Raw genomic sequence first — 23,393 nt, 5'->3', positions numbered from 1 at the left:
AAATTAAGTTAAAAAATTTTTTTTAGGTGTTACTATTTAAAGTTATTTTTTAAGTAGATCTAACTTTCACTATTTACAGTTTTTGTACATTTTAATGCAATAATATTTCACATTGTGCCTTTTAATTTATTATAATTTTTCATTTGATTAATGCAATAACAAATTCTAAAGGTGATATAAAAGGTGAAATAATTTAAAAACAGTGACTAAAACATAGACTTATGATTAAAAAGTTTAAGTTTGTAATTTATCAACTACTTGTTTCCTGAATCCATCCCGCTCTCCACCTTATAAATGATAGATTACACTAGAGAACAATCTGTTATCGTCCATCAGCAGACCGGTGAAGCTGACACATGAAAGGCAGCGTCCTCCATCATTGGCTCACTCAACAGATGGGTTTCAATTTAATGTCACAGGAAGAGTATGGAACACTTGAAAGGTCAATGACTGCTTATGAAAATACTGTGATGAATTACACAAGAGGGACGGACAAGAAGTGGATTAACTCTAACCATCATCACCAAAGCTTTAGATTGAAATGTCAACCAATACACCTTCAGGAGCACGTAAAGTTATACATGCGAGTAATCATGCAGCATATGCATCTGATGAAGTGATATCTGTGATGCTTCTCATAATCTGTATATTTGTTTCCCATGACACATTAGCTTATCAAAAAGAAATGAAAAGTCAGCCTAAAATTCGGATGTAACCATCTGTGTTTTCATCTGGAGATCATCTTTATGATGACAGTTTATCTTTATCATTACCATCATCCACCTGCTCGCTCCCCAGTACCAGAAACTTCTCCCTGTAAGAATTCCCCTAATTATGGGAATCAACTGATATCTAGTTTAGTGCAGTTTTAAAGTGCATGAATTTAGAGATGCAACTTCTCAGAGAAAGTATTAGCGTGTCAGCACCTAATCCGAGCTGCGACTTTAAATCCATCAACTTTATAGCTCAGCTGCTATAGCCATCATGACAACTGTTTTAGACAAAAACTGACTGTGAGACTTCAAATGAAATGTTTTGAATGTTACTATTAATGTTATTTTATTATGCATAATAAATCAAAAACATAAAATCATGGCTTGATGATGCACTGTAGCCACCGAGCATAGCCCCGCCCCTAACACAGTCACAAGTATCCATTCAGGTTGTAGCATTATTAAAACGTTTAAAGAGACGGTGGCTTTCCTATGAGTGGGTGTGGTTTCAGCTCGGCTGCGGACACGCCCCCAGCATTTGAGAGCAGAGAATCCTGCCTATTTTTCCAAGATTTTGGAAAACTCGGCTTTAATATCAGACTTTACAGGGACTGTTTGTACAGTGGTTCCCTGTTTGTTGAGACATCCCACCAAATAATCAATGAAATGTTAACTTTACACATGCCTAGTTTAGTGTGAATGTCTAATGTGTGTTTTGTCTTGCAGATCATTTCATACTCCTCAGGACAGATCGGCATCGGCAGCACTGAATTTCAGAGACGGGTGGGCTTTGCCACGTCCATGCCCTCTGCCAACCTGTCTATCTACATCAACAACACACAGGAGACAGATTCAGGAAGCTACCTTTGCAACGTCATCATTCCTGGAGCTCCAGGACTTTGGGGAGACCTTCGTCTTAACGTTAAAGGTACATTAGCTTAAAGGAATATTCCATTTTCTTAAAAGAAAAATCCAGATAATTTACTCACCACCATGTCATCCAAAATGTTGATGTCTTTCTTTGTTCAGTCGAGAAGAAATTATGTTTTTTGAGGAAAACATTGCAGGATTTTTCTCATTTTAATGGACTTTAATAGAGCCCAACATTTAATACTTAACTCAACACTTAACAGTTTTTTTCAACAGAGTTTCAAAGGACTATAAACAATTCCAAACGAAGCAAAAGGGTCTTATCTAGCGAAACGATTGTCATTTTTGACAAGAAAAATAAAAAATATCCTCTTTTAAAGCACAACTTCTCGTCTAGATCCGGTCGTGATGCGCCAGCGTGACCCCACGCAATACGTCATGACGTCAAGAGGTCACAGAGGACGAACGCCAAACTCCGCCCCAGTGTTAACAAGTGCGTTGAAAGAGGACCGTTCCGACGTTGTTGTATGTCAACTGATACTAATTAATGTCTTTGTGTCAGTTTATTGTTTAAAATGATCCGCAAATTTGCGTTTTATATATGTAACACGTGACCTCCCTACGTCACTATGCATTTAAGTTAGGTCGCGCTGGACCGAACCTACACAAAAAGTTGTGGTTTAAAAGAGCATTTTTTTTTATTTTTCTTGTCAAAAATGACAATCGTTTCGCTAGATAAGACCCTTTTGCCTCGTTTGGGATCATTTAGAGTCCTTTGAAACTCCGTTAAAAAAAACTGTTAAGTGTTGAGTTAAGTATTAAATGCTGGGCTCCACCAAAGTCCATTAAAATGAGAAAAATTTCCCTCAAAAAACATAACTTCTTCTCGACCGAACAAAGACAGACATCAACATTTTGAACGACATAAAGTAGTAAATTATCTGGATTTTTCTTTTAAGAAAATGGAATATTCCTTTTTTTCTCACATCACAACACTTCAAAGCAGAAGATTAACTTTTTGTGATTTTATCTTTCGGGTTTTTCTAGTACCTCCATCCACGCCTGTGTGCTCCATGTCTGGGAATCCTGTAGTGAATGGCAATGTGACACTGAGCTGTAAATCCAGCTATGGCAAACCGGTTCCTCAGTACAAGTGGACCAAAGCAGCTCCTGTCTCTGAGGTCTTCTTCTCTCCCATGCAAAGTGAGTTTACTGAAAGATGTTTTTACAATATTTGTGTTGTTGTTTACTTGGTACTGAGATGGTTTATTAACCCTGTGAGATTGGCTGGATCCTATATAGAGAAGAACAAGGCAGGGATCATTCATCACTGATAATTTAGTGTGCCTTTCCTCCTTGGCCTGAAGACAGAAGGAAATAACTCTGTTACTCCCAAAGCAGAGAGACAGATTCTCAATCAGCTTCTGAACAATGCTGGGTCTGACCTTGAATCAGTGCCACACTGACAAACAGATCACTCCCATACTTTCCATACCAAATGATAAAACAATGCACCCATATAATGCATATACTGTATAGTGTATTCATATTTAATATGTTTTTGGCACTATGATGTCACACATATTCGTTCTGATCAACACAAGCCTTTACTGGACATACACGGCAGTGCCAGCTGTTCACAAAGCTGGCTTATGCTTATCAGCCATACAGCAAATTTCCTCCTTGATCCCGGACACGTGGGTCTCACATCACGTCAGAGTGTTTCTCCCGAAATGAGATTGGCGAAAGATGCTCAATATCTCTCCCTTCAGGAATAACAGATTCATAATGTTATCTCTCTTGTGTCGCTTGCATCTGCACCTTCACAGCGTGGAGGTCCTGTCCCCAGCCTTTGCTTGTGCTGGGATATCTGGGTAAGGGAACAGACCCTAGGATAGAGAGAAACTCCTTTGTCTGAACCATATTAGACGTGAAGTGGACATTTTACATTTCCTTTGGTGTGTAAGTGTGTATCAGAGATGTAGTATAACACAATAATTGATTGTTGTAAGAAAAGTGATTCGACACAAATAATTGTACACTGTCATAAAAAATATATATATCACAGCTTTGCACCAAAACAGTTTATATTAGTACCTCAGAGGTACATATTAGTATCTCTAAGGTAAATATTGGTACCAAATATATACATATACATATTAGAACCATTTTTAAAGGGTACTCCCCCAGTCACAGCTAGGGTAAATATTTTGACAATTTTCACAAGAAACAGCAAGTTTTCATGTATATCTCAGTGGTGCATTGTGTTTAGCAGCCTAAAAGGTCACAGGTTTAAACCAAGGGTACACACAAACTGATAAAAAATAATTATATTTGTAATGCACTGTAAGTAACTTTGGATAAATGAGTCTGCCAAAATGGAAATGGAAACACAAAAAACGCCATAATTCTTAGGATGGTTCATTAAAAAACACTTTCATGACCTCACTCGAAGGGGTTGTGTAAACCCAACAAGCAAGAGCCGCCACTTCCATGTCTAGTTTAACTATAGACATGGTTTTGCAATGAATAACCAACTTGTAACCAAAACAAATTTGGTTACAGGTCATTTTTGCCAAAATAACTTGCAAGCTGTATGATATTTGATCATGCATACAAAGTCAACAGCGATTACAAGGTGTTTGGTTTCATTTATTTGTTTATTTTATTTTATTTATTTTGGGGCTATGGTTAGACATCTATTACATTTTCACATTTAACATTTTTATACATTTATTTCTGTGAATCCTGTAGCAACCCTGCCTCTAATCTTGGTACCAGCAAATGTGAATCAATTTGAAAGTTTTGCAGAATGAGGTTTACCATCCCAAGACAGTATCTCTGTCAATAAAAATAGAAAAGGTAAAAAAAATGGATCTTGATACACAAGTCTTCTTTATAGCAGTCAACAATTAATATCAATGTGTGTTTTGGGATTCAATTAATTAAATATCCCAAGTGAAATACTAAAACCACAGTCTAAAAGCACAAACCTCATTCAACCTTTTTCATCTTCGTTGTTCCCTCCCACTATTGAAATGTTGTGAAATTGTGTGGTACATTACTATTTATGGATCCTATTAGATACCCAGTCCTGTGTTTTTATAGTTACTTGGGGGATAATTCACCCAAAAATTAAAATTCTGTCATCATTTACCCATCCTCATGTTGTTCCAAACCTGTATACATTTCTTTGTTATGCTGAACACAAAGAAAGATATTTTAAGTTTTAATGTTCGTTTTTGAGCATTATTGACTTCCATAGTATTTTTCTTTTCTACTATGATAGATACATTAAAATAGATATAGTTTTTCTGATTCATGCATTTTGTAACATGTCTGCTTTCAGATGAGAGGCAAGGCACCCTTCGACTTAGCAACCTCACTAAGAACATGTCCGGCAAGTATGTCTGCCGTGCAAGCAACACAGCCGGGACAGACAGCTGTCATATCAATTTAGAGGTCTCTGCACGTAAGTATCTCCTATTAAGATTGATACCACACACAGTTGTACTTTGAAATACATTCATCCTCATTCCTCTGGTTGCAGCTAACAATGCATGGGTCATCGCTGGTGCCACGGTGGGATCTGTGGTGGGCCTGATGGCTCTTGTCTTATTCCTAATTTTTATCCTAAGGAGAAACAGTGACACAGAGGAAGAGATGTCCAATGATATCAAGTAAGCCTTCATCTTATCCTTCAACATAATCCGGCGCATAAAACCTAGATTAAATGTGTGTATTATCTGTTCTTAATGCTGATGTGGAGGTTTGCAACTTGCCTTTGAATTGAAAATATCCATTATTTAAGACTACAATTTACAGGAATACAGAAGGAAACGTTTATATTTTAGGTGATGGGACTGCTCACCAGTTCTCTATCATTTCTGAATTGCCTTTGCTGGTTAATTTGAAATGGTCCTGCGATGTGACAAATTACAAAAATCTTTATAGTAAAAAGTACAAATATTCTGTTCTCAGTCTCTCAATATGCAAGTTGCAACCATAAAAACTGTATGCATGTATAAAATGGAGTTTTAAATGGAATATACTATGTCCTATCTCAGGATATGTCAACTTCCCAAAAGTTTCAAATCTTGTCCACCACCCATCTGTTTCATTTTAGGGAAGACGCACAGGCCCCTAAACGTGTTTCCTGGGCAAAAAGCGGCACAGGATCAGACATCATATCAAAGAACGGCACATTATCCTCCATAGCAATGAGTCCTCCACCACAGGACCCTCGCTATCAACCCAACAACCATTACTTGTACCCTCCAGGTGCCTCCGAAACGGCCTCCATCCTCACAGCTTCTGGCAGCACCACCACCTACCGTCTCCTCCCGGGAGAGCCCAACCCACTTCACGGTCTGCCTGGATACAACGTGAGCAACACGCCCAATCACACACAGAACAACCCTCATCGCAATCACAGCTCCACGGTCCTCGGTCCCAACAGCTTATCTACAAACAGGACTCAGGGGCCGCAGCCACAGGCCCCACCACACATGCCCATAAACTCTGCCACTCTGTCCCGCATGGGTGCCGTGCCAGTCATGGTACCCACCCAGAATCATGTGGGTTCACTGGTGTAGCAAATACAGTGCCCCAAAAGTCAACGTGTGTGCTAAGAAAAACTCTGAAAGGGTGGTTTTCATCAATGGTGGTAATTGATGTGACAGACATTGAACTTTTTTACATTACAGTACAGTGAGTACTGTAAGATGCATTTAGCGGTCTATTTTTTTTTACTTACTGAGAATATTTGTGTTTGATGAAGAACAAATCTGTTGTTTTTACCATCTTCATTTCAATTCCTTATACTTAAGGAGAACAGCAGTTTTTATTTATTTGACACATATAACAAATTTGTCTCACAGTGTGTATGCAATGATGGTATAAAGACAAAACGAATATTGTTCCACTGTTTAAATTTTGTTTTTTAGATATATCGAGATATTTAGTTGTTTGGTTATCAGTTGGCTAGTATATGGTTTCTGTGCCTATTGTGCCTACTGTATGTTTCTCTCAGGAGTTTTCTATCAAGACAAGGAGAGAATATAATGTTAAAAAAAGTAACAACCCACGAATATGTTAAATATTATGAAACAAATTCCAGATTGTTTACTGTAAATTGCTGATGTTTGTTACATGGAAGTATACATTTAGCTTTTATGATTTGATGACTTGAATATTGCAGATAGTGTTTTATTTTTTTGTTAAATATTTGTGTTAAATTTTAATGTTGTATTCGGTGCTCTGTTACTTAACTTTGTCCTCATACTTTTAGTTTGAAATTGGCATCATATAGCATTTAAAGTGTAATAGTGTTATAAATGTCCACTTGTTGGAAGCACAGGAGTGGAAATAAGGCATAAAGAGGGAATTGCCTCCTCCGGGTTTTAGAAGTGTTACAATGGTTTGTTAAAGATGTGAAGCTGCTTATGTGGCATTTGATTTCATTTACACAAACCATATTAACATGTAATTTCTAAAACATTGAAGCCAATAATCTATTTATTCTGTCTTTGTGTACAAAAGGTCAGAGGTTCAGATTCCAATGAGCCCCCACTTTCAGCTAGTTAAAATTAGAATGTAAAATAACCATAAAACTTTTTATTTTTTAAAAGGTTCATAGCATGAAATTTTTACTTTTTTCATGTTTAAGTGCTATGATTGGGTCCCCAGTGCTTCTATCAACCTAGAAAATGTGAAAAAGATCAACCAAGTAACTTAGTTTTGGTAAACTATTCTCTGTAAGCATGTGAAAAATAAGGTTGTTCAGATTTTGCCTGTTTTGTGAGGTAGGTAGCAAGGCCAATAACAATAATACCGCCCCTTAATCTGCACTAGAGAGAGAGAAAAAATAATTGACAGCATAATTGAGTTTCAATTGCAACAAAATACCATCATTGTGATCAGTGTTTGCATTTCATCCAATCATTTTCATTTTTATGGACACACCCCAAAACAGCAAATTTTTGCTAAGGCCTACAAAGTGGCAATTTTAACATGCTATAATTAAGTTACTTAAAACTTGACATGCATACTCTGGGGACACCAAAGAGTTATTTTACATCTTTAAAGAGACACTCCACTTTTTTGAAAATATGCTTCTAAAAAAGGGACTTCTGCGACTCACTTTCTGTAATCACGTCACTAACAGAGAAAGCTCCTGATTGGTTAACGCATCATGTTTTTCAGCCAAAGTTCAAATTTTTCAACTCGCGTGAACTAGATTGAGGCGGAACCGCATCTACCGCGCTAAACGCCGCATTCACGCCGTGAGACCTCCAGACACGCGTCTTTACATGAACTTAACATTGAAATCACTCGCGCTTGACGCCTCTACCTTAGCTGATCTGAAAGCAGCATTACAGTTTTGGAATCCATTCAGCTGATCTCCGGGTCTGGCGATGGCACTTTTAGCATAGCTTAGCACAATCCATTGAATCTGATTAGACCATTAGCATCGCCCTAAAAAAATAACCAAAGAGTTTTGATATTTTTCCTATTTAAAACTTGACTCTTCTGTAGTTAAATTGTGTACTAGGACCGATGGAAGGTTGGAAGTTGCGATTTTCTAGGCAGATATGGTTAGGAACTATACTCTCATTCTGGGGTAATAATCAAGGACTTTGCTGCCATAACATGGCTGCAGCAGGCATAGTGATATTACACACTGCCCGTAAATAGTTCCGTTGGTTACTTTTAATAGCAGAGGACTATTTTCGGGCAGTGCGAAAAAAATGGCTGCAGCAGGCACTACGCCTGCTGCAGCCATGTTACAGCAGCAAAGTCCTTATTACGCCAGAATGAGAGTATAGTCCTAACCATATCTGTTTAGAAAATTGCAGCTTTTAATTTTCCATCGGTCTTACGATGTAACTACAGAAGAGTCAAGTTTTAAATAGGAAAAAGATCAAAACTCTTTGGTCATTTTTTAGCGTGATGCTAATGGTCTAATCAGATTCAATGGATTGTGCTAAGCTATGCTAAAAGTGGTAGCACCAGACCCGGAGATCAGCTGAATTGATTCCAAAACAGTAAGAATAAAACGTTTAACTCTAGGGGAGCTGGAAAATTAGCATATTTTCAAAAAAGTGGAATGTCCTTTCAAAAAATTCATAATATGACCCCTTTAAAGTCTTTGTAAAATCATTTTAAAGAATTGTTCCTAATCACATTTTAAATGTTAGAAATGTGTTGCTAAAACAAGGATTTGAAGTGTGTTGTACTAAATTGTGGAGTTACAACTTTAAATAGATTTTGTACATTTCTATATTCAGGATTATGCACAGAACTAAAGCACTGTAGACAACAGCTTTTGAATACATATCTAATGAGACCCTTATCACTTTGTGTTGACATGACACAGATTGTAGGTGAAGTTATAACAAAGGACACTTTCAAGGTTTTTATTTTAAATGGCTCATGACATGTTTTGTTTAAATCACAGCATCATTCTAAAAATGAAAATCATACTCTTATTTAGGCACAAATAATAGAAATATGATTTTCTGTGCTTTAAATGATCTTACAAACATTGATTATTGTGCTAAATTAACCTGTTCGCTTATGGGCAGTTTCCCGGACAGGTCTTGTTCTAGTACAATGCATGTTTGAGGTGCCTTAATTAAAAAACAACTTGTACTGACATCTCTTAACATATATCAGTGCCAATGTTTTGTATCATGAAGCACACCAGTATTGTTTTTTGTAAGACTTACTTAAATGTCCTAATATAACTAAGGCCTAGTTCTGGATTAATCTAAACCCTGTCCTGGAAACCACCCCAAAATGTTCAAAAGTAACCAAAAAGAGTCAGATTAGATGCATTAGCCTTTTTTAAGGTATGGGATTTCAACTAAGTACATTGATTTTCTTGTAACTTCAGGCAATAAAAAATATATCCTAAACAGATGAAAATCCTTAATGGAGTGGTTTCCCGGACAGGGTCCAGTCTCATCCAGTACTATGCCTCAGTTATATTAGGACATTTAAGTAGTTTTTACAAACAAACCCCACACAAAACAATACTGGCGTGCATCATAAGACAAAACAATGGCACTGATATATGTCAGTGCAAGCTGACTCAAACAAGCATTTTTGTCTTGGACAAGACTTGCGCCCTGTCCAGAAAACCACCGCAATATGTTATAATAATAAATACTATAATCTGGACCTACTATTAAAGAGTGTAAGGCAGTAAATCTTTACTAGACATCCAGAAAAGTTTCCCAACTACATAAAATACTGTAACAATAACTCACAATCAAAATCAACAGGTTTTTCTGACATCAGTAATCTCAAAAGCATTCTCTAACACACAGAAACAATATACAAATACAGGCAAACAACCTTTATATCCGTAGTGTACATTTAGACAACAGTAACTATACATGACAGAACCCAGCACCAGAGTATCAAGCGTCCGTCCCATTCACGAGCAGCACTGTATGTTTATTAGGATTCAGTGAGCAAACTTCTCGCGATGATCATTCTCATAACTTCATTTGTACCTACACAACACAACCAGAATCAAAATTCATTATGAAAATAGTATAACTATGTAACAAATATGGCAAAATAATTTAACTTTATTCTTAAAACATCAATTAAAAACTCTTTACCCTCCAATATTTGATGCACTCGTATGTCTCGGACATACTGCTGTACTGCATAATCCTTTAGGTATCCATAACCTCCATGCATTTGTAAGGCTTGGTTACATATCTGCAGGATTTTAAAGAAGTGTTCGTCTAAACAGAAAATCATAACATGGGACAACAGTATATACCAGTAATGTGTATACTCACAGTAAAACATTCATCTGTTACAAAGAGCTTGGCCATTGAGCAGAGCGCTACGGCTTCCGGTCGACCCTCCTGCAAAGCTGATGCTGCCTGTCGCACCATCAGCCGAGAAGCTACTAGCTTGGTGGCCATCTCTGCCAGCTTAAACTGAAGGTACTAGATACAAAAAGAGCAGACCAGTGGTTATAACAGTAATGCACAAACACTCTAAACAGTTTGTTATATCGCTCATTACTAATCCAGGTCCTGGGGATCTGTTTATGGTTTAAAGGTGCAGTGTGTAATTTTTAGAAGGATCTCTTGACAGAAATGCAAAATAACACTCAACACTATTATCAGGGGTGTATAAAGACCTCTCATAATGAACCGTTATGTGTTTATTACCTTAGAACGAGACCTTTTTATCTACATACAAAGGGTGTCCCCTTACATGGAAGTCGCCATTTTGTGCAACCATTTTTCTACAGAAGCCCTTAACGGACATTTTTTTTACTAAGTTGTCTCCGACAATGACATGTTTGTCCGCTGGCAGCTATCGTAACTTCTCTATTTGTTCCAAAAGCAAGGGGTGAGCAGTGGACTACGCTGTTGGTTGCAATTCGCATTCTCACCACTAGATGCTGCTAAAATTTACACACTGCACCTTTAAATTTCATATGAAATGTGAAAATCAGAATTGTTTGATTTTTTTACCTGGCTGTTTGAAAGCGTTTCTCCAAACTGTTTTCGTACACACAAGTGATCTCGTGCCAGCAGCACAGACGCATGAGCTGCTCCAAGAGAGCAAGAAGCAATGTTTATGAGAACATTTGCATTAATAAAAGCCTTAGGCATTGAACTTCAACAACGTACACGTTTTGTTAAAAGTTATTAAACAATTCACCAATGTTAATTCTCCCTCCATTGAGGCCTTTCATGGCAATGCTGAAGCCCTCTCCCTCTGCTCCAAGCCGATTGGTCACTGGGACAGCGCAGTCCTCGAATATCACAGCTCTGGTTGGCTGCGAGTTCCAACCAACCTGCAAAAATTTTGTTGGGTGTTAGTGCACTGTTTGTTACAGCAGGGGTGTGCATTCCTGGTCCCGGATGGTCACTGTCCTGCAAACTTTATCTCCAACCATAATCAAACACACCTGAAAGTTATTTCCAAGTAGGGCTGGAGCTAAACTTTGCAGGAAAGTGGCCCTCAGGGACCAGAAATGCCCACCCCTGTGTTACAGTCTGCTACAGCAAGGTCATAAAGACTCAACTCTGCCACCTGCTGGACAATCCTGGACACTTCTGATCTGCATGATTGTTGATACTGAACACTAGACACTTGTCAAAGGAACGAGAACATTTATTACCTTCCTTTCCTTTTTGCCAAAGCTGAGCCCCGGGGTTCCTTTTTCAACCACAACGCATGAGATCCCTTTGGGTCCCTTCCCACCTGTCCTACACATGACCACATAAACATCCGTGTCTCCACCTCCACTGATGAACGCCTGAGTAGAAACATTTAAAACGGTTGTAAAGTCACACAGAGATCCGTAACCATTTTACACATCAACACAAGTCCAGTACCTTGGATCCATTGAGAATATAATGATCTCCCTGGAGCTTTGCACTGGTTAAAAGGGACGCAGCATCACTTCCGCTACCTCAAGATATAAAAAATAAAGTTCTATGCATGACATCACAGATTCATACTCAAAACCCACAATGCAATGTTGCCATGATCTTTTACAAAAAAATGTAAATGTATAGATTACACTTGTGAACTGAATGTATCTCACAAAACAAGGAATAGAAAAACGTTACCTTGAACTTACCAGGTTCTGTGAGACAGTACGAAGCAAATTTTTGCATAGAGCAGAGATCAGGACAGTATTTCTCCCTCTGCTCTTTGTTACCGAATGTGTCTATCATCCAGGCGCACATGCTTTAACAACACAACCAACCAAAACTGTGTAAGTCACAATTTAAAACAATATTTATTAGGGATGCACAACTTCTGTGCCGATATCGGTATTCAATTACTGATTCAATAAATGATATCTACCAAAACAGATAGATACCAACAGCTTTGCTTTTTACTTCTAGGATTTTATGACATTAATAATAATTTGAAACAAGAAGTGCAGGGCATACAAACTGCAATTCTGGTGTCATTGTCACACAATTTAAAATAATCACACAGCACAAGTTTTGGATTTACTTTTGATTGCCAAGATTTAACCCAAAAAAACTTTTATCAGCAAATACTGAATATTATATGCATCCCTAATATTTACCCATGTGCAAATCTGCTATAAAGGGACTGCCAAGCCGGAACTCGCCCTGTTGAGTGGCAAATGATTCAACAAAATGGCTGGTTTTCATAGCGGCAGCTGCGAAAAATGCCAGTAAAACTGACTATTATCAGCTTAAATTGTATTTAGTTGGACGTGATAGCAGAGGTGGACAATACTTAGTTACATTAGTTACATTTTCCAAGCATCTGTGCTTTATTAGGGTGTTTGTCTTGGGAAAATTTTACTTCACTACATTCTAAAGCATATAATCATACTGTGTATTCTTTTATATTGCATATTAAAATGTATTTAATCCCTAATTACATTAAAATTGTGTACTTTTACTTGAGTAAAAGTATGTTCATGTACTTAAATATTAAATGTAAAACAAAAACATATTAATTAAATGTAATAGAGTAAAAATTATGATATATGCTTTGAAATGTATGTTTTCCAAAAATAAAACACGGATTAAATACAAATACTTGAAAAAATACTTTTAAGTAGAAAGTAAAACCTCTGCTTGATAGTGACCCTAGCAACTTATCAACCCACATGTGGTCTGTGGATGTTGGCATTAAAGATCAATTTATTTCTTCTTTCTATGTTTTTTGGCAGTCTGTAAAACGATAGCTCCGAATTCTTGTTAATCCGTTAGTACAGTCTTATGCACAACAGCTTTTTCCCATTTTGACACGTTTTCACCGTGTTTTCGCTGACTTCACATTGTACTCAAATGCTGCCACTCTGGCTTTTGCCACTCAGTGGGCATAACCGCAGTCATTTTCGCCGAATGTGACGTCACGTGCATACCCTCTATAGCAAGAAGTGTCATATCATTATGCAAAAACAATTTAGATAAACTTTAATTTTAATGCAAACATTCAGGCAAATTTTTATTATAACTCTGTTAGTGTGAAGATTTAATAGGGATGATATAGATCTGTAAAACAAGAAAGAGGAAGAGACTTACTTGTGAATGCTGATGTAAGCAGTAGTGCTGGCACACCCTGTGGATAATGCTTCAAAAATGATAGAAGTGTCAAGCCTGGACAGTCCAGAGCCCCCAACCTCAGGGTTCACATAAATCCCTCCAAAACCCAGCTGGGCAGCTTTTCTCATGGCCTCCACAGGAAAGATTTCCTGCATGTGTAAATATTATCAAAAAGTATTAATAGAACCTAAATGAAAGTTTGACTGACAATAATCACTTTTGGTCTGATTGATTTATGTACCTTTTGGTCCCATTCTGCCATATGTGGTGCCATTTCATTGGCAGCAAAGTCGAAAGCCACCTTCTGAAACTCTCTTTGTTCATCTGTCAGTCCTATAGAGGCTGTAAACAGATGCAAAATAGTTGGTTATCTTGCAAACCTTTATTGGTTCACTACAAGGATATTTAATAGATATTACAGACATTTTTGAACATATTTTATGCACACATTATAAAAAAAAATTTGCCAGTCACTTACAAATTACAAATCAATACATGGTGTAACCATTTGTAGGACCAATAAATAACAAATAAGGAAAAGAAGATAAATAACTAATAGCAAATAAAATATTAAGCTCAGTGGTAGAGCGTTGTGTTAGCAGCACGAAAGGGCAAGGGTTCAAACCCAGGGAACACACTTTAAAAAACTGTATAACTTGTAATGCATTACATTGTAATGTAAGTCGCTTTGGAAAAAACTAGTATGAGATCATCATACAAATAATTTTAAAACTTTGGATTACTACTTTTTAAACCAAAAGGTGATAATTAATTTCCGACTTAAATATGAAAAAAATGAACATACATAACATATTTACAATACGGACCAAATGAAATTGAATGATTTGAATATGAGCCAATTAGCTTCACATTAAAACACGCCCCTAAATATGATTGGTTGAAATAACTAAATCCTAACCAATAGCGCATGGAGCAGCATTACAGTCTTTAATATAGATAATTATTTGCATGTTAAAATTACTGTAAACTTTTACCAAAGCTGTCGATTTCAAAAGATCCGACTTTAGACATCTGGATAACAAAGTATATAATTACATGTAAGTGTTTGACATAGCGTTAGGCTTGCTAAACAAGAACATATGACCTGCGAAGTTTAATTTATTAGTATACTTAAACTGTAGAATATACGAAACAAAACGCCACGTGCACTGAACTAACTATCAAACTTTAACAAACTGTGTGCTAATATGTCACCGGGAGATGAAAAAATTCATTTGTGCTGATTTTAGTGTATTCGTAACTGTTTGATTCAATGTAAATTAAATGACTATCAAGTCCACACTGAATTAAAACTAACGTTACTGTCATTTCAGAACTCCAACAGTGACCGACCGCGGCTTGTCGTTGACCCTTACGAAACTTCGATGTTAAATATGATATGTCTTTAAAAAATTTCACTTACGATCAATGCAAGCTGCTATTCCTCGTCTCTGTACGCCGTTAAATATTAAACTTCTACTGATGCTATGTGATCCCAAGCGAACAACTCTCGTAAGCGCTCTAACCGCCGCCATGTTTGCTCACTGACGACGATTACGTCACAGTTGTGTTGATGGGTAATGTAGTGCATGCGCGACTTTTCAGGTTAAACCAGCTCATTTGGGTTAAAAGATAAACTTCACGTGGATTACAATAACATTTAGACTGCATGTTCGTTTTATTGATGTTTATAAGAACTTTTTTGAGTATACATAAAAACTCAATGGTCAAGTTTAAAAGCTGAAATAAAACTAAATCATGATCCTCCACACCACATGCACGCTGTTGTAGACTGCTCCCGTAGAAGACTTTGGGTGTGTTTGACTTTTTGCAGCGCTGCGCAGACCGATCACAGTTATGACATCATAGTACCGCGAGAGCAAGTCAAAATCACGGCTGTTAAATCGCACTCGCGGTACTTGATGTTGTCCGAAGATGGTTCTGCGCAGTACCGCATGAAGTCAAACACACGCGCCTCTTACAAACATTTCCTCCCATTAGTGAACATGCCACCCAAGAGAACAACACGAAGCAGCGCCAACAATAAAGAACACAGTAAGTAATCTGTCCAGTGCATTGCAACGCCAGAAAAAGATTTTTGTCTTATCCCCAAATTCTCATTTTATTTTAGCTGACGTGCATGCCCACCACAGTGTGCACGAGGAGTCTGAAGATGCTGCACCACTTAAAACTGGCAAAAGAAAACGTTCAGCTGCAGATAAAAAGAAAAACAATGAACAAACATGCAAGGCATCTTACTGGTTGATGAAATCTGAACCTGAGAGTCGGATTGAAAATGGAGTGGATGTGAAGGTAAACTCAGTAAACCCAATTAACAACTTTAATGTAGAGTGCTACGACAACAACAAAAATACATTTAAAATATAAACAAAATATATCAATTGCAGTTTGGAATTGAGGACCTGAAAGCCTTACCCAATCAAACAGGATGCTGGGATGGAGTGAGAAATTATCAGGTAATAATCCTCCCACTAATGTTCAACATTTCATTAGTCCTTGAATTAATATATTTACTATAAATAGACATTTATAAATGACATACTTACACATTCACTGAATGTAATGTATGCCTTACACCTGTTTTGCTAAAATTCTAGGAAAATTGGTCAACTGCAAATATTTCAATTTCATTTAAATTGTTCTCCTTTAGGCACGCAACTTCATGAGAGATATGAAGGTGGGCCAGCAGGCTTTCTTCTACCACAGTAACTGTAAAGAGCCGGGCATCGCTGGTCTCATGAAGGTGAGGAGATTTTTGCAGATGGGATTTTATCAACACTACCAAAAAAACTAAATTACAATAATAAAATGTGTTTCATGGATTATTTCATAGATTGCAAAGGAGGCTTATGTGGACCATACCCAATTTGATAAAAAAGATCCACATTATGATCCTTCCAGCAAACCAGATAACCCTAAATGGAGTATGGTACATCTTTAAATACATTATACTGTATAAAGTCTTGGCTCAATTCTTGTACATTTTTGTCTGTTTTTTGTATTCAAATTGTATCTTTGTATATAGGTGGATGTTCAGTTTGAAAGGATGGTTAAGCGTTTCATCCCTCTATCTGAACTGAAGAAACTTCACATGCAGCACAAGACTAATGGTGGTCCTCTGAAGGATATGGCCCTCTTTACCAGAGCTAGACTATCAGTTCAACCTCTCACTGCAGGTTAGTCACGTATAACACACACCAAACTAACACCTGTGTTGTCAATATGTACATTTACAATAAGATTTATTCATTTTACAGAAAATTTTATCCTAAATGATTTACAAATGAGAGCATGTAAGCATGTTAAGTAAATATGAGTAACATTTATACCTTTTTCAGAGTTTGTCAATTAATCAAAAATGTAAAAAAAAAAACTAGGGCTGTCAAAAGATTAATCACATCCAAAATAAAAGTTTGTGTTTACATAACATATGTGTGTGTACATATTATGTATATAAAATATATATATATATATATATATATATATATATATATATATATATATATATATATATATATATATATATATATATGTATGTGTGTGTGTGTGTGAATCCACACACATTCATGTATATATTTAAGAAATATTTGCATTTATATACTGTTAGGGATCGATACTGTATGGATTTTACAGTGCCGGTACCGATTTTTGTTTCATCAGCCTTAGCCGATGACCGATACAGGCTGCTGATATTTGCAGCCGATACTGCTTTTGCGCCCCCAATTTACATCATAAAAATTATGTAAAAAAACCGGCATGTTGTTAAAAAGAGATGTTATAAGTTTGGACAGTTCTTACATTTATTTTAGTCTAGGACTAGTCTAATCGCTGTCCGGGAAACCGCCCCATAGAGATGAGAAATAAAAACCCGCTTTGTTCAGCTGTTAGGCCGAGCTTTCAATGTTGTCATGGAAAGGTTGGTTGTTTTAAGTCACATGACCTGCAATCGCAATCCAGCACTCTGTCTGTAAATAATGCCGGAAAAAATCAGCGAACACAGCAGCCACATATCGGCCGATGCCGATACACATAAAACTTGCAAATATCGGCCCGATATATCGGACGGCCGATATATCGGTCTATTATACATTTATATAATTTATATTATATATAAATATTTTATATATACAAGTATAACCAATTATTCTTAAATATATTCATGATTGTGTGTGTTTTTATATATAAATAATAATTATACACCGTACACACACATATGTTATGTAAACACAAACTTTTATTTTGGATGCAATTAATCGCGATTATTAATAGTGTATAAAAGCTTGAATATAATATTATCTCATGTGTAACATATCTCTTTTTCTCTTTATTCTTAGAGGAATTTGATTTTGTCCTGAGTTTGGAGAATGAAGATCCAGTATGAACGTCACCCACAAAAATCTGTCCAGTTCTCTTACATTTCTCTCGTCTTTAAACATTTTATAGTTATTGATTTGTTCTGTATTATCTATATTGTTGTAACCTCCAAATCACTTAAGTAAATTGCCAATAAAAATATATTTTTGTCTCCTTTAGGTTACTTAATTATACTAATTGTCTCTACATCATCAAATAAAACAGGTTACAACATTACACAATTGCCATAATATTTTGTTGAAACAATAAATGATCATAAATGCAGAAGTTAGTAAAGTTTATTACAATATGGCTGATTGAATCAGTCTTTTGCAGAGGTTTTCGTGGTTACAAAGCTAGTCATGCCCGATCACCTTGCACAGCTACTAAGCTATCAAAATTATGCGATGACATGCGTGTAAGAAATAGAAAATTCACTTTAAAAATAACAAGTGGCATCCGGTCATTAAAGGAATATTAACTGGACACCCTGTCTGATCGCAGCATTTAATGCCATTCTTGAGAATACTGAAACATTATTTACTGAAACTTATTTTTAATACAAAAACCCCACAAGACAACAGATCAAAAGAAAGATCTCAATTAATAATAAAAATATTCATGAAAGGTTATAATCATTGCCCTGCTTGGATTAGTAGTTTTACGTGTAGATTCCTTTAATAGTAATAGGCGTATCTACGAAGGCCTTCATTCTTAATATCCTAAATTACAGAATAACACTGTGCAAAGTTATATAAGAGTACATTAACTGCTAGATTTATAACACAAGTAATCACAATAAATCTCTTAAATGATTTCATTTCGGGCTCATTAAACAAGACAAAGATAAAGGCTAGACTCTCAGTGCACAAGAATAAAGCGATGTTTGAGTATAACAAGAAAAATGTATATTACAATCAGATGTTGTAGTTGGTCACTTTTTTGTAATGAAATTGTAAGCCTTATTGGAATGAGAAATAAAAAAATATTTGTAATCTGTACATATTTGAGTAGCTGTACTGTCCTTTACAAGTTTGATTCTCGGTTTTGATCTCCTAAATCAATTTTTCTCAATTTTAACCTTTATATTGATCCCTTGCTTAAAACACTATATTGACAGTAACTACTTAATTTTGTTGAGAACATACAACATCTGTTCAGTTACTCTCCTCTTTAGCCTGTGCTGACATCTTTTCACTGTTCGATCCCTCGAATCTCTGGGAGGCGATGGCGGCCTGTTGGGACATACTTTTCCTTACAATGTCTCCTTTTCTCCATAGCGTGATCTCCTATTGGGAATAATCAAGAATGACTCATATTTTAAAACCTTATTGGACAACTATACAAAATATGTTGTATTAAAAACCAGACCTGTTGCTTGAAGTATCGTCGCTCTTCTTCATCTATAAGAACTAGGTTCAGGTAGTAACGCACAGAGAACTTCTTGTTTACGTCCCTCATGGTGGGCGTCAACTCATATCCAGCAAGAAACAGACGGATGGGAATCGACTCGCCTGAGTAAAGAGACAACCTTAGCGTACGTGACAATAATACGATTGCAATATTCATTTCAAAACATTTTAAGCACAAAATGTAAACGTAACATCAGTGTTAAAATGTTATTTATACCTCTCACTGGTGCTCCATCCATGATCTCATATTTGGCGATGGTATCGTTTTCGTGGTACACGCTGGGTCCTGTGCCAGTTGTTTCCCGTTTAATTATATCGATTTCCATGTGCTTGATCTTTATTCTCACAAGGAGGAAGTAAATCTTCCCTACTATGACATCCCTCAGGTGGTATCTAAACAGGGCAGATTAGGGATATCTCAGATTTAAGAAAAGTCATTGTTACTAATATTTTTATATTTGGGTGGGAGCAAAAACACTCTGTTTTCGTGTCTGTACCTTTAAATGCAAATGAGCTGCTACTACTCACTCCCTTACCAAAAAGTGTGCGCTTTCAGTTAAAACAAATCTGATTCCTGTGAATACAGTCTGAGATGATAGCATCTCACTATTGAGATATTGTGGACAGCATACAACTCGCTAAGGACGTAAACTATGGTAATGCTGGACTGTCAGTCAGTGGCTGTGGGTGAGGCTTTATCAGTGTGACATCACATTAATAAACAAATTAAAAAGTTTAACGTGGATTAAAAAATAATGAGTAGATGGATTTTTTTTTCATTGTAGAGTGGTTGTGTTCACACACTGCTAATACACATTTATGTCCAAACAGCTTGTAAAAGTGGATTTTTGCACTGGAAGATGGTTTGCATTATGCCATTATTTACAGCTCTTCTGTAAATGAGTACATTATTTTTATTTATATCAATTGTGCAAACTTTAATAGCAAAAGTTTTTGTTAAAATAATTAGGTAATGAGAATTTGGGGGAAAATAACATCATCACAACAAGAAAAATAATAATAGTCGCACAAATACGCCTTCATTTTCTTTACATTTTATGCATTTGGTAGACAGTTTTATCCAAAGCATCTTACAGTGCATTTAGATTACGTTTTAATCAAGAAGATCTTTGTGTAACGTTTTACCAATTGAGCTCGAGGAGCTCTTCAATACAAAAATAATTTGTGATTATCTTTTAAAGTATCATTTAACCTGTACTGTCTGTATATTAGGGATGCACCGATGTGATTTTTGTGTCCGATACCGATTTAAACAGACAAAAATTGGCTGATACCGATACTTAGGGCTGTCACGGTTATGACATTTGGCTGCGGTTAATTGCCTCATAAATTGTGCCGATTAATTGCCTGTTTTAGGGCTTCGACGTTTAATTCTCATAGATTTGTTTGTTTGTTCATGAAATAATTTTTACACATTGTTTTGATTATTTAAATTAAATCTTTTGCAAGGTTTACCTGGCAGTAAATATTAATACAGATAACACATATTTAAAAGAAATTATTTAATAAATATGTCTTTCAAAAACTGAAAATTCTTCAGAAATAATCAACACAATAAAGTCTCTGAAAATAAAAATGCAATCAAAATGAACAGAACAGGCCTTAAATAGTAGCCAATCCTACTAAGGTCATATTAGTACTGGACCACATGTCTGTAGTGGCTGCAAAAAATCAATTCGGTACAGATCCTTAAGAATCCTTCACTTCCCTAAATTTGCAATTGCTGTTTTGTTAAATGTATGTTTTACTTGCAGTTCATACTGCTTATCAAAGTTTTGCAGCATTTCTTTAAATGCATTTTGTTTCCACTGTATTAAATGGCTTTGCAATGTATCGCATTACAATGTCAGTTAAGGAGCACCATCTGATACTGTCTCGTTTATACAGGCGCTGCAGCTCCCCCTTGTGTTTTTTAAAGAGATGTGCAATCATTGCGGTGATATGAAATCATGGGGATGAGGTCAAACAAGCGCAATGAGACGATTATTTAATAATTGTGACAGCCTTACCGATACTACACACTTGTATATAATACTATACAGTTGGCGTTTAACTGACCAACATAATCAGAGAGGCACAAAGTAAGATAAAAATTGGAAAATCTTTTTCTGAGATATTGACAAAAGCCCAGACCGCAGACATGTTCCCGAAATGCTCTTACTCTGACCGCATGGCTCACGTGATTTACTATTTTTCCCCCATCGCCTGTTTGACAAATTAGAATTTGTACAGATTTTATTTTGTTTTGAGAAGTATTTCATTATTTTGATAATTATTTTTTTAAATGCTGGATTGTGCAAGAGACATGCAATTTATTGCCTTCACACAGTTAAAGGTGCAGTGTGTAATTTTTAGAAGGATCTTTTGACAGAAATGCAATATAATCTACAAAACTACATTATCATGGGTGTATAAAGACCTTTTGATAATGAATCGTTATGTTTTTATTACCTTACAATGAGATGTTTTTATCTACATGCACGAGGGTCCCCTTACATGGAAGTCGCCATTTTGTGCCACCACGTTTCTACAGAAGCCCTTAACGGACAAAATTTTTGTCTCCGACAATGACATGTTTTTCAGGTGGCGGCTACTGTAGCTTCTCTATGTGTTTCAAAAACGAGGGGTGAGCAGTTGGCTGAGCCGTTTGTTGCAATTCGCAACCTTATCACTAGATGCCGCTAAAATTTACACACTGCACCTTTAATTAATAAACAACGGTATCGGCCTTTCTCGTGCTATTACTGATATGCCGATGGTTTCAAATTCATCAAAAATCGTCCAATACATATTGGTTTATATTCAACAAATACAGTATGAGCCTTACTTTGATTTGTTGTATTCGAACTCAATATGAAGACAATCTTCAATTCCAACCTCCATTTTAATGGAAGAGTTGAGCTCTGGGTACGTGCACAGCGTTTGCACAACAATATCCATCTCTTTAACAATATCATTGAGTCTTCTGCTGATGGTCGCCCTGAGAAAGTATCTAAAGACAGCAAACACATCTCAGCTGCAGATTATTTCATTACATGCCATGAACAACAAGTGTAATTCAATGAAAACAGACTGACACTGTGCATCAGGATCAATCAGATTTACCTCAGTTTCACATTCTGGCCAGTGTAAGACTCGTAGGGCTTTTCCACATGGGTGAATTCAAAGTCAAAGGTCTGAGACTGTGAAAGCTCACCGGGTCTTGCAAGATCTTTCACTAGAGACACAAACTCGTGATGGTTGCCTCTATCATAGTACAGCTCTGAAAACAAAAGGAAAGTAATAGGTCACCAATAACAACACTGCATGCAAATAACGTATCACTGATCACAGATAAACTCACCAATCTGTCCGACAAACTCGATTTTAATCCCGTAATGTTCAAGTCTCTTTCCAGGGGTCTTGAGGGTGACGTTAACTTTTCCGTTTACAGTTTCACCATCATAAAAAAGGAAATATTTGTCCTTCTTTCCGTCTTCGGTTTTGTGCTCGGCTTTCTTTCTCGTTTCGGCGTCATTCAAAACGATGTCGATCTCGGCGCTCTGTCCGAAGCCGAAGAAGCTCATGTCTGATGATTGACGTGTGTCACTGCTGTATGATCATAGATCAGATGATTGACAGCTGCTGCCCTCAGCTACAGGTGCCTGTTCGATCACTCTGCTACCTTTTCACCAAGTCCCTTTCAACGTTAAATGCATTAGCTTCCTGGTCGTTTAATATTCGTCAACAAATAAAATTATCAATATATTACACTTGAATTTAGCAGCATATTTCTTTAAGATTTAATAAATGTAGCTTAATTTTCAACAGGACGGTAATCGTAAAGGATATATGCCCATAAAACAATTCCCCTTTCTATGCACTTCCGGGATCTTCCCTCACGTGAATCTCCAAAATAAAAGTCCCGGTGCGTTTCATAA

General features: G+C 36.5%; 4 protein-coding genes across 6 annotated transcripts in view; 2 read left to right on the top strand and 2 right to left on the bottom strand.

The window, feature by feature from the left end:
- The window catches only part of esamb (endothelial cell adhesion molecule b), a 51,898-nt gene extending 44,822 nt beyond the window's left edge, over positions 1–7,076 (top strand). The window contains exons 3-7 of the mRNA XM_055196291.2: positions 1,440–1,641; positions 2,631–2,786; positions 4,933–5,055; positions 5,134–5,263; positions 5,710–7,076. Of these exons, the coding sequence (XP_055052266.2) occupies positions 1,440–1,641; positions 2,631–2,786; positions 4,933–5,055; positions 5,134–5,263; positions 5,710–6,178 (1,080 nt within the window). The 3' untranslated portion in view covers positions 6,179–7,076. The remainder of the gene's footprint in view (positions 1–1,439; positions 1,642–2,630; positions 2,787–4,932; positions 5,056–5,133; positions 5,264–5,709) is intronic.
- A 1,909-nt stretch (positions 7,077–8,985) lies between these two features.
- On the bottom strand, positions 8,986–15,353 carry acad8 (acyl-CoA dehydrogenase family, member 8). Its single transcript, XM_073863204.1, has 11 exons — positions 15,090–15,353; positions 13,908–14,008; positions 13,646–13,815; positions 12,211–12,320; positions 11,963–12,039; positions 11,746–11,883; positions 11,290–11,418; positions 11,093–11,197; positions 10,403–10,555; positions 10,217–10,319; positions 8,986–10,105 (listed from the first exon to the last, which is right to left on the bottom strand). Exons 1-11 carry the CDS (start codon positions 15,199–15,201, stop codon positions 10,050–10,052), a joined length of 1,254 nt encoding a protein of 417 aa, XP_073719305.1. The 5' UTR covers positions 15,202–15,353; the 3' UTR covers positions 8,986–10,049.
- Positions 14,648–18,185, top strand: thyn1 (thymocyte nuclear protein 1). Of its 3 annotated transcripts, XM_073863206.1 has the most exons (8): positions 14,648–14,724; positions 15,668–15,721; positions 15,798–15,979; positions 16,075–16,143; positions 16,338–16,430; positions 16,521–16,616; positions 16,713–16,863; positions 18,022–18,185. In XM_073863206.1, exons 2-8 carry the CDS (start codon positions 15,673–15,675, stop codon positions 18,066–18,068), a joined length of 687 nt encoding a protein of 228 aa, XP_073719307.1. In that variant the 5' UTR covers positions 14,648–14,724; positions 15,668–15,672; the 3' UTR covers positions 18,069–18,185. The 3 variants fall into 3 exon arrangements, with proteins under 3 accessions (XP_073719307.1, XP_073719306.1, XP_055052263.2); XM_055196288.2 differs by lacking the exon at positions 14,648–14,724 and having other exon boundaries at positions 15,284–15,721; XM_073863205.1 differs by lacking the exons at positions 14,648–14,724; positions 18,022–18,185 and having other exon boundaries at positions 15,275–15,721; positions 16,521–16,611.
- A 136-nt stretch (positions 18,186–18,321) lies between these two features.
- vps26b (VPS26, retromer complex component B) lies at positions 18,322–23,313 on the bottom strand. The gene is made up of 6 exons (XM_055196287.2): positions 22,817–23,313; positions 22,579–22,735; positions 22,301–22,465; positions 19,670–19,845; positions 19,412–19,554; positions 18,322–19,329 (listed from the first exon to the last, which is right to left on the bottom strand). Exons 1-6 carry the CDS (start codon positions 23,037–23,039, stop codon positions 19,198–19,200), a joined length of 996 nt encoding a protein of 331 aa, XP_055052262.1. The 5' UTR covers positions 23,040–23,313; the 3' UTR covers positions 18,322–19,197.
- Positions 23,314–23,393: the final 80 nt, after the last annotated feature.

The sequence above is a fragment of the Misgurnus anguillicaudatus genome, chromosome 24 (assembly GCF_027580225.2).
Source record: "Misgurnus anguillicaudatus chromosome 24, ASM2758022v2, whole genome shotgun sequence".
Lineage (NCBI taxonomy): Eukaryota > Metazoa > Chordata > Actinopteri > Cypriniformes > Cobitidae > Misgurnus > Misgurnus anguillicaudatus.
This window is presented reverse-complemented; position numbering and strand designations above follow the sequence as displayed.

Excerpts from the sequence above, each read along its gene's own strand:
- acad8 (XM_073863204.1), bottom strand. The coding sequence starts at position 15,201 with ATGGCGGCGGTTAGAGCGCTTACGAGAGTTGTTCGCTTGGGATCACAT. Across the intron at positions 12,040-12,210 it reads GTACTGTCTCACAGAACCTG|GTAGCGGAAGTGATGCTGCG; the intron begins GTAAGTTCAAGG and ends TTATATCTTGAG. Across the intron at positions 11,198-11,289 it reads GCCTCAATGGAGGGAGAATT|AACATTGCTTCTTGCTCTCT; the intron begins AACATTGGTGAA and ends AATGTTCTCATA.
- thyn1 (XM_055196288.2), top strand. The coding sequence starts at position 15,442 with ATGCACGCTGTTGTAGACTGCTCCCGTAGAAGACTTTGGGTGTGTTTG. Across the intron at positions 16,431-16,520 it reads GCATCGCTGGTCTCATGAAG|ATTGCAAAGGAGGCTTATGT; the intron begins GTGAGGAGATTT and ends ATTATTTCATAG. Across the intron at positions 16,864-18,021 it reads AGTTCAACCTCTCACTGCAG|AGGAATTTGATTTTGTCCTG; the intron begins GTTAGTCACGTA and ends CTTTATTCTTAG.
- vps26b (XM_055196287.2), bottom strand. The coding sequence starts at position 23,039 with ATGAGCTTCTTCGGCTTCGGACAGAGCGCCGAGATCGACATCGTTTTG. Across the intron at positions 19,846-22,300 it reads TTCGAATACAACAAATCAAA|ATACCACCTGAGGGATGTCA; the intron begins GTAAGGCTCATA and ends TGCCCTGTTTAG. Across the intron at positions 19,330-19,411 it reads GACGATACTTCAAGCAACAG|GAGATCACGCTATGGAGAAA; the intron begins GTCTGGTTTTTA and ends TATTCCCAATAG.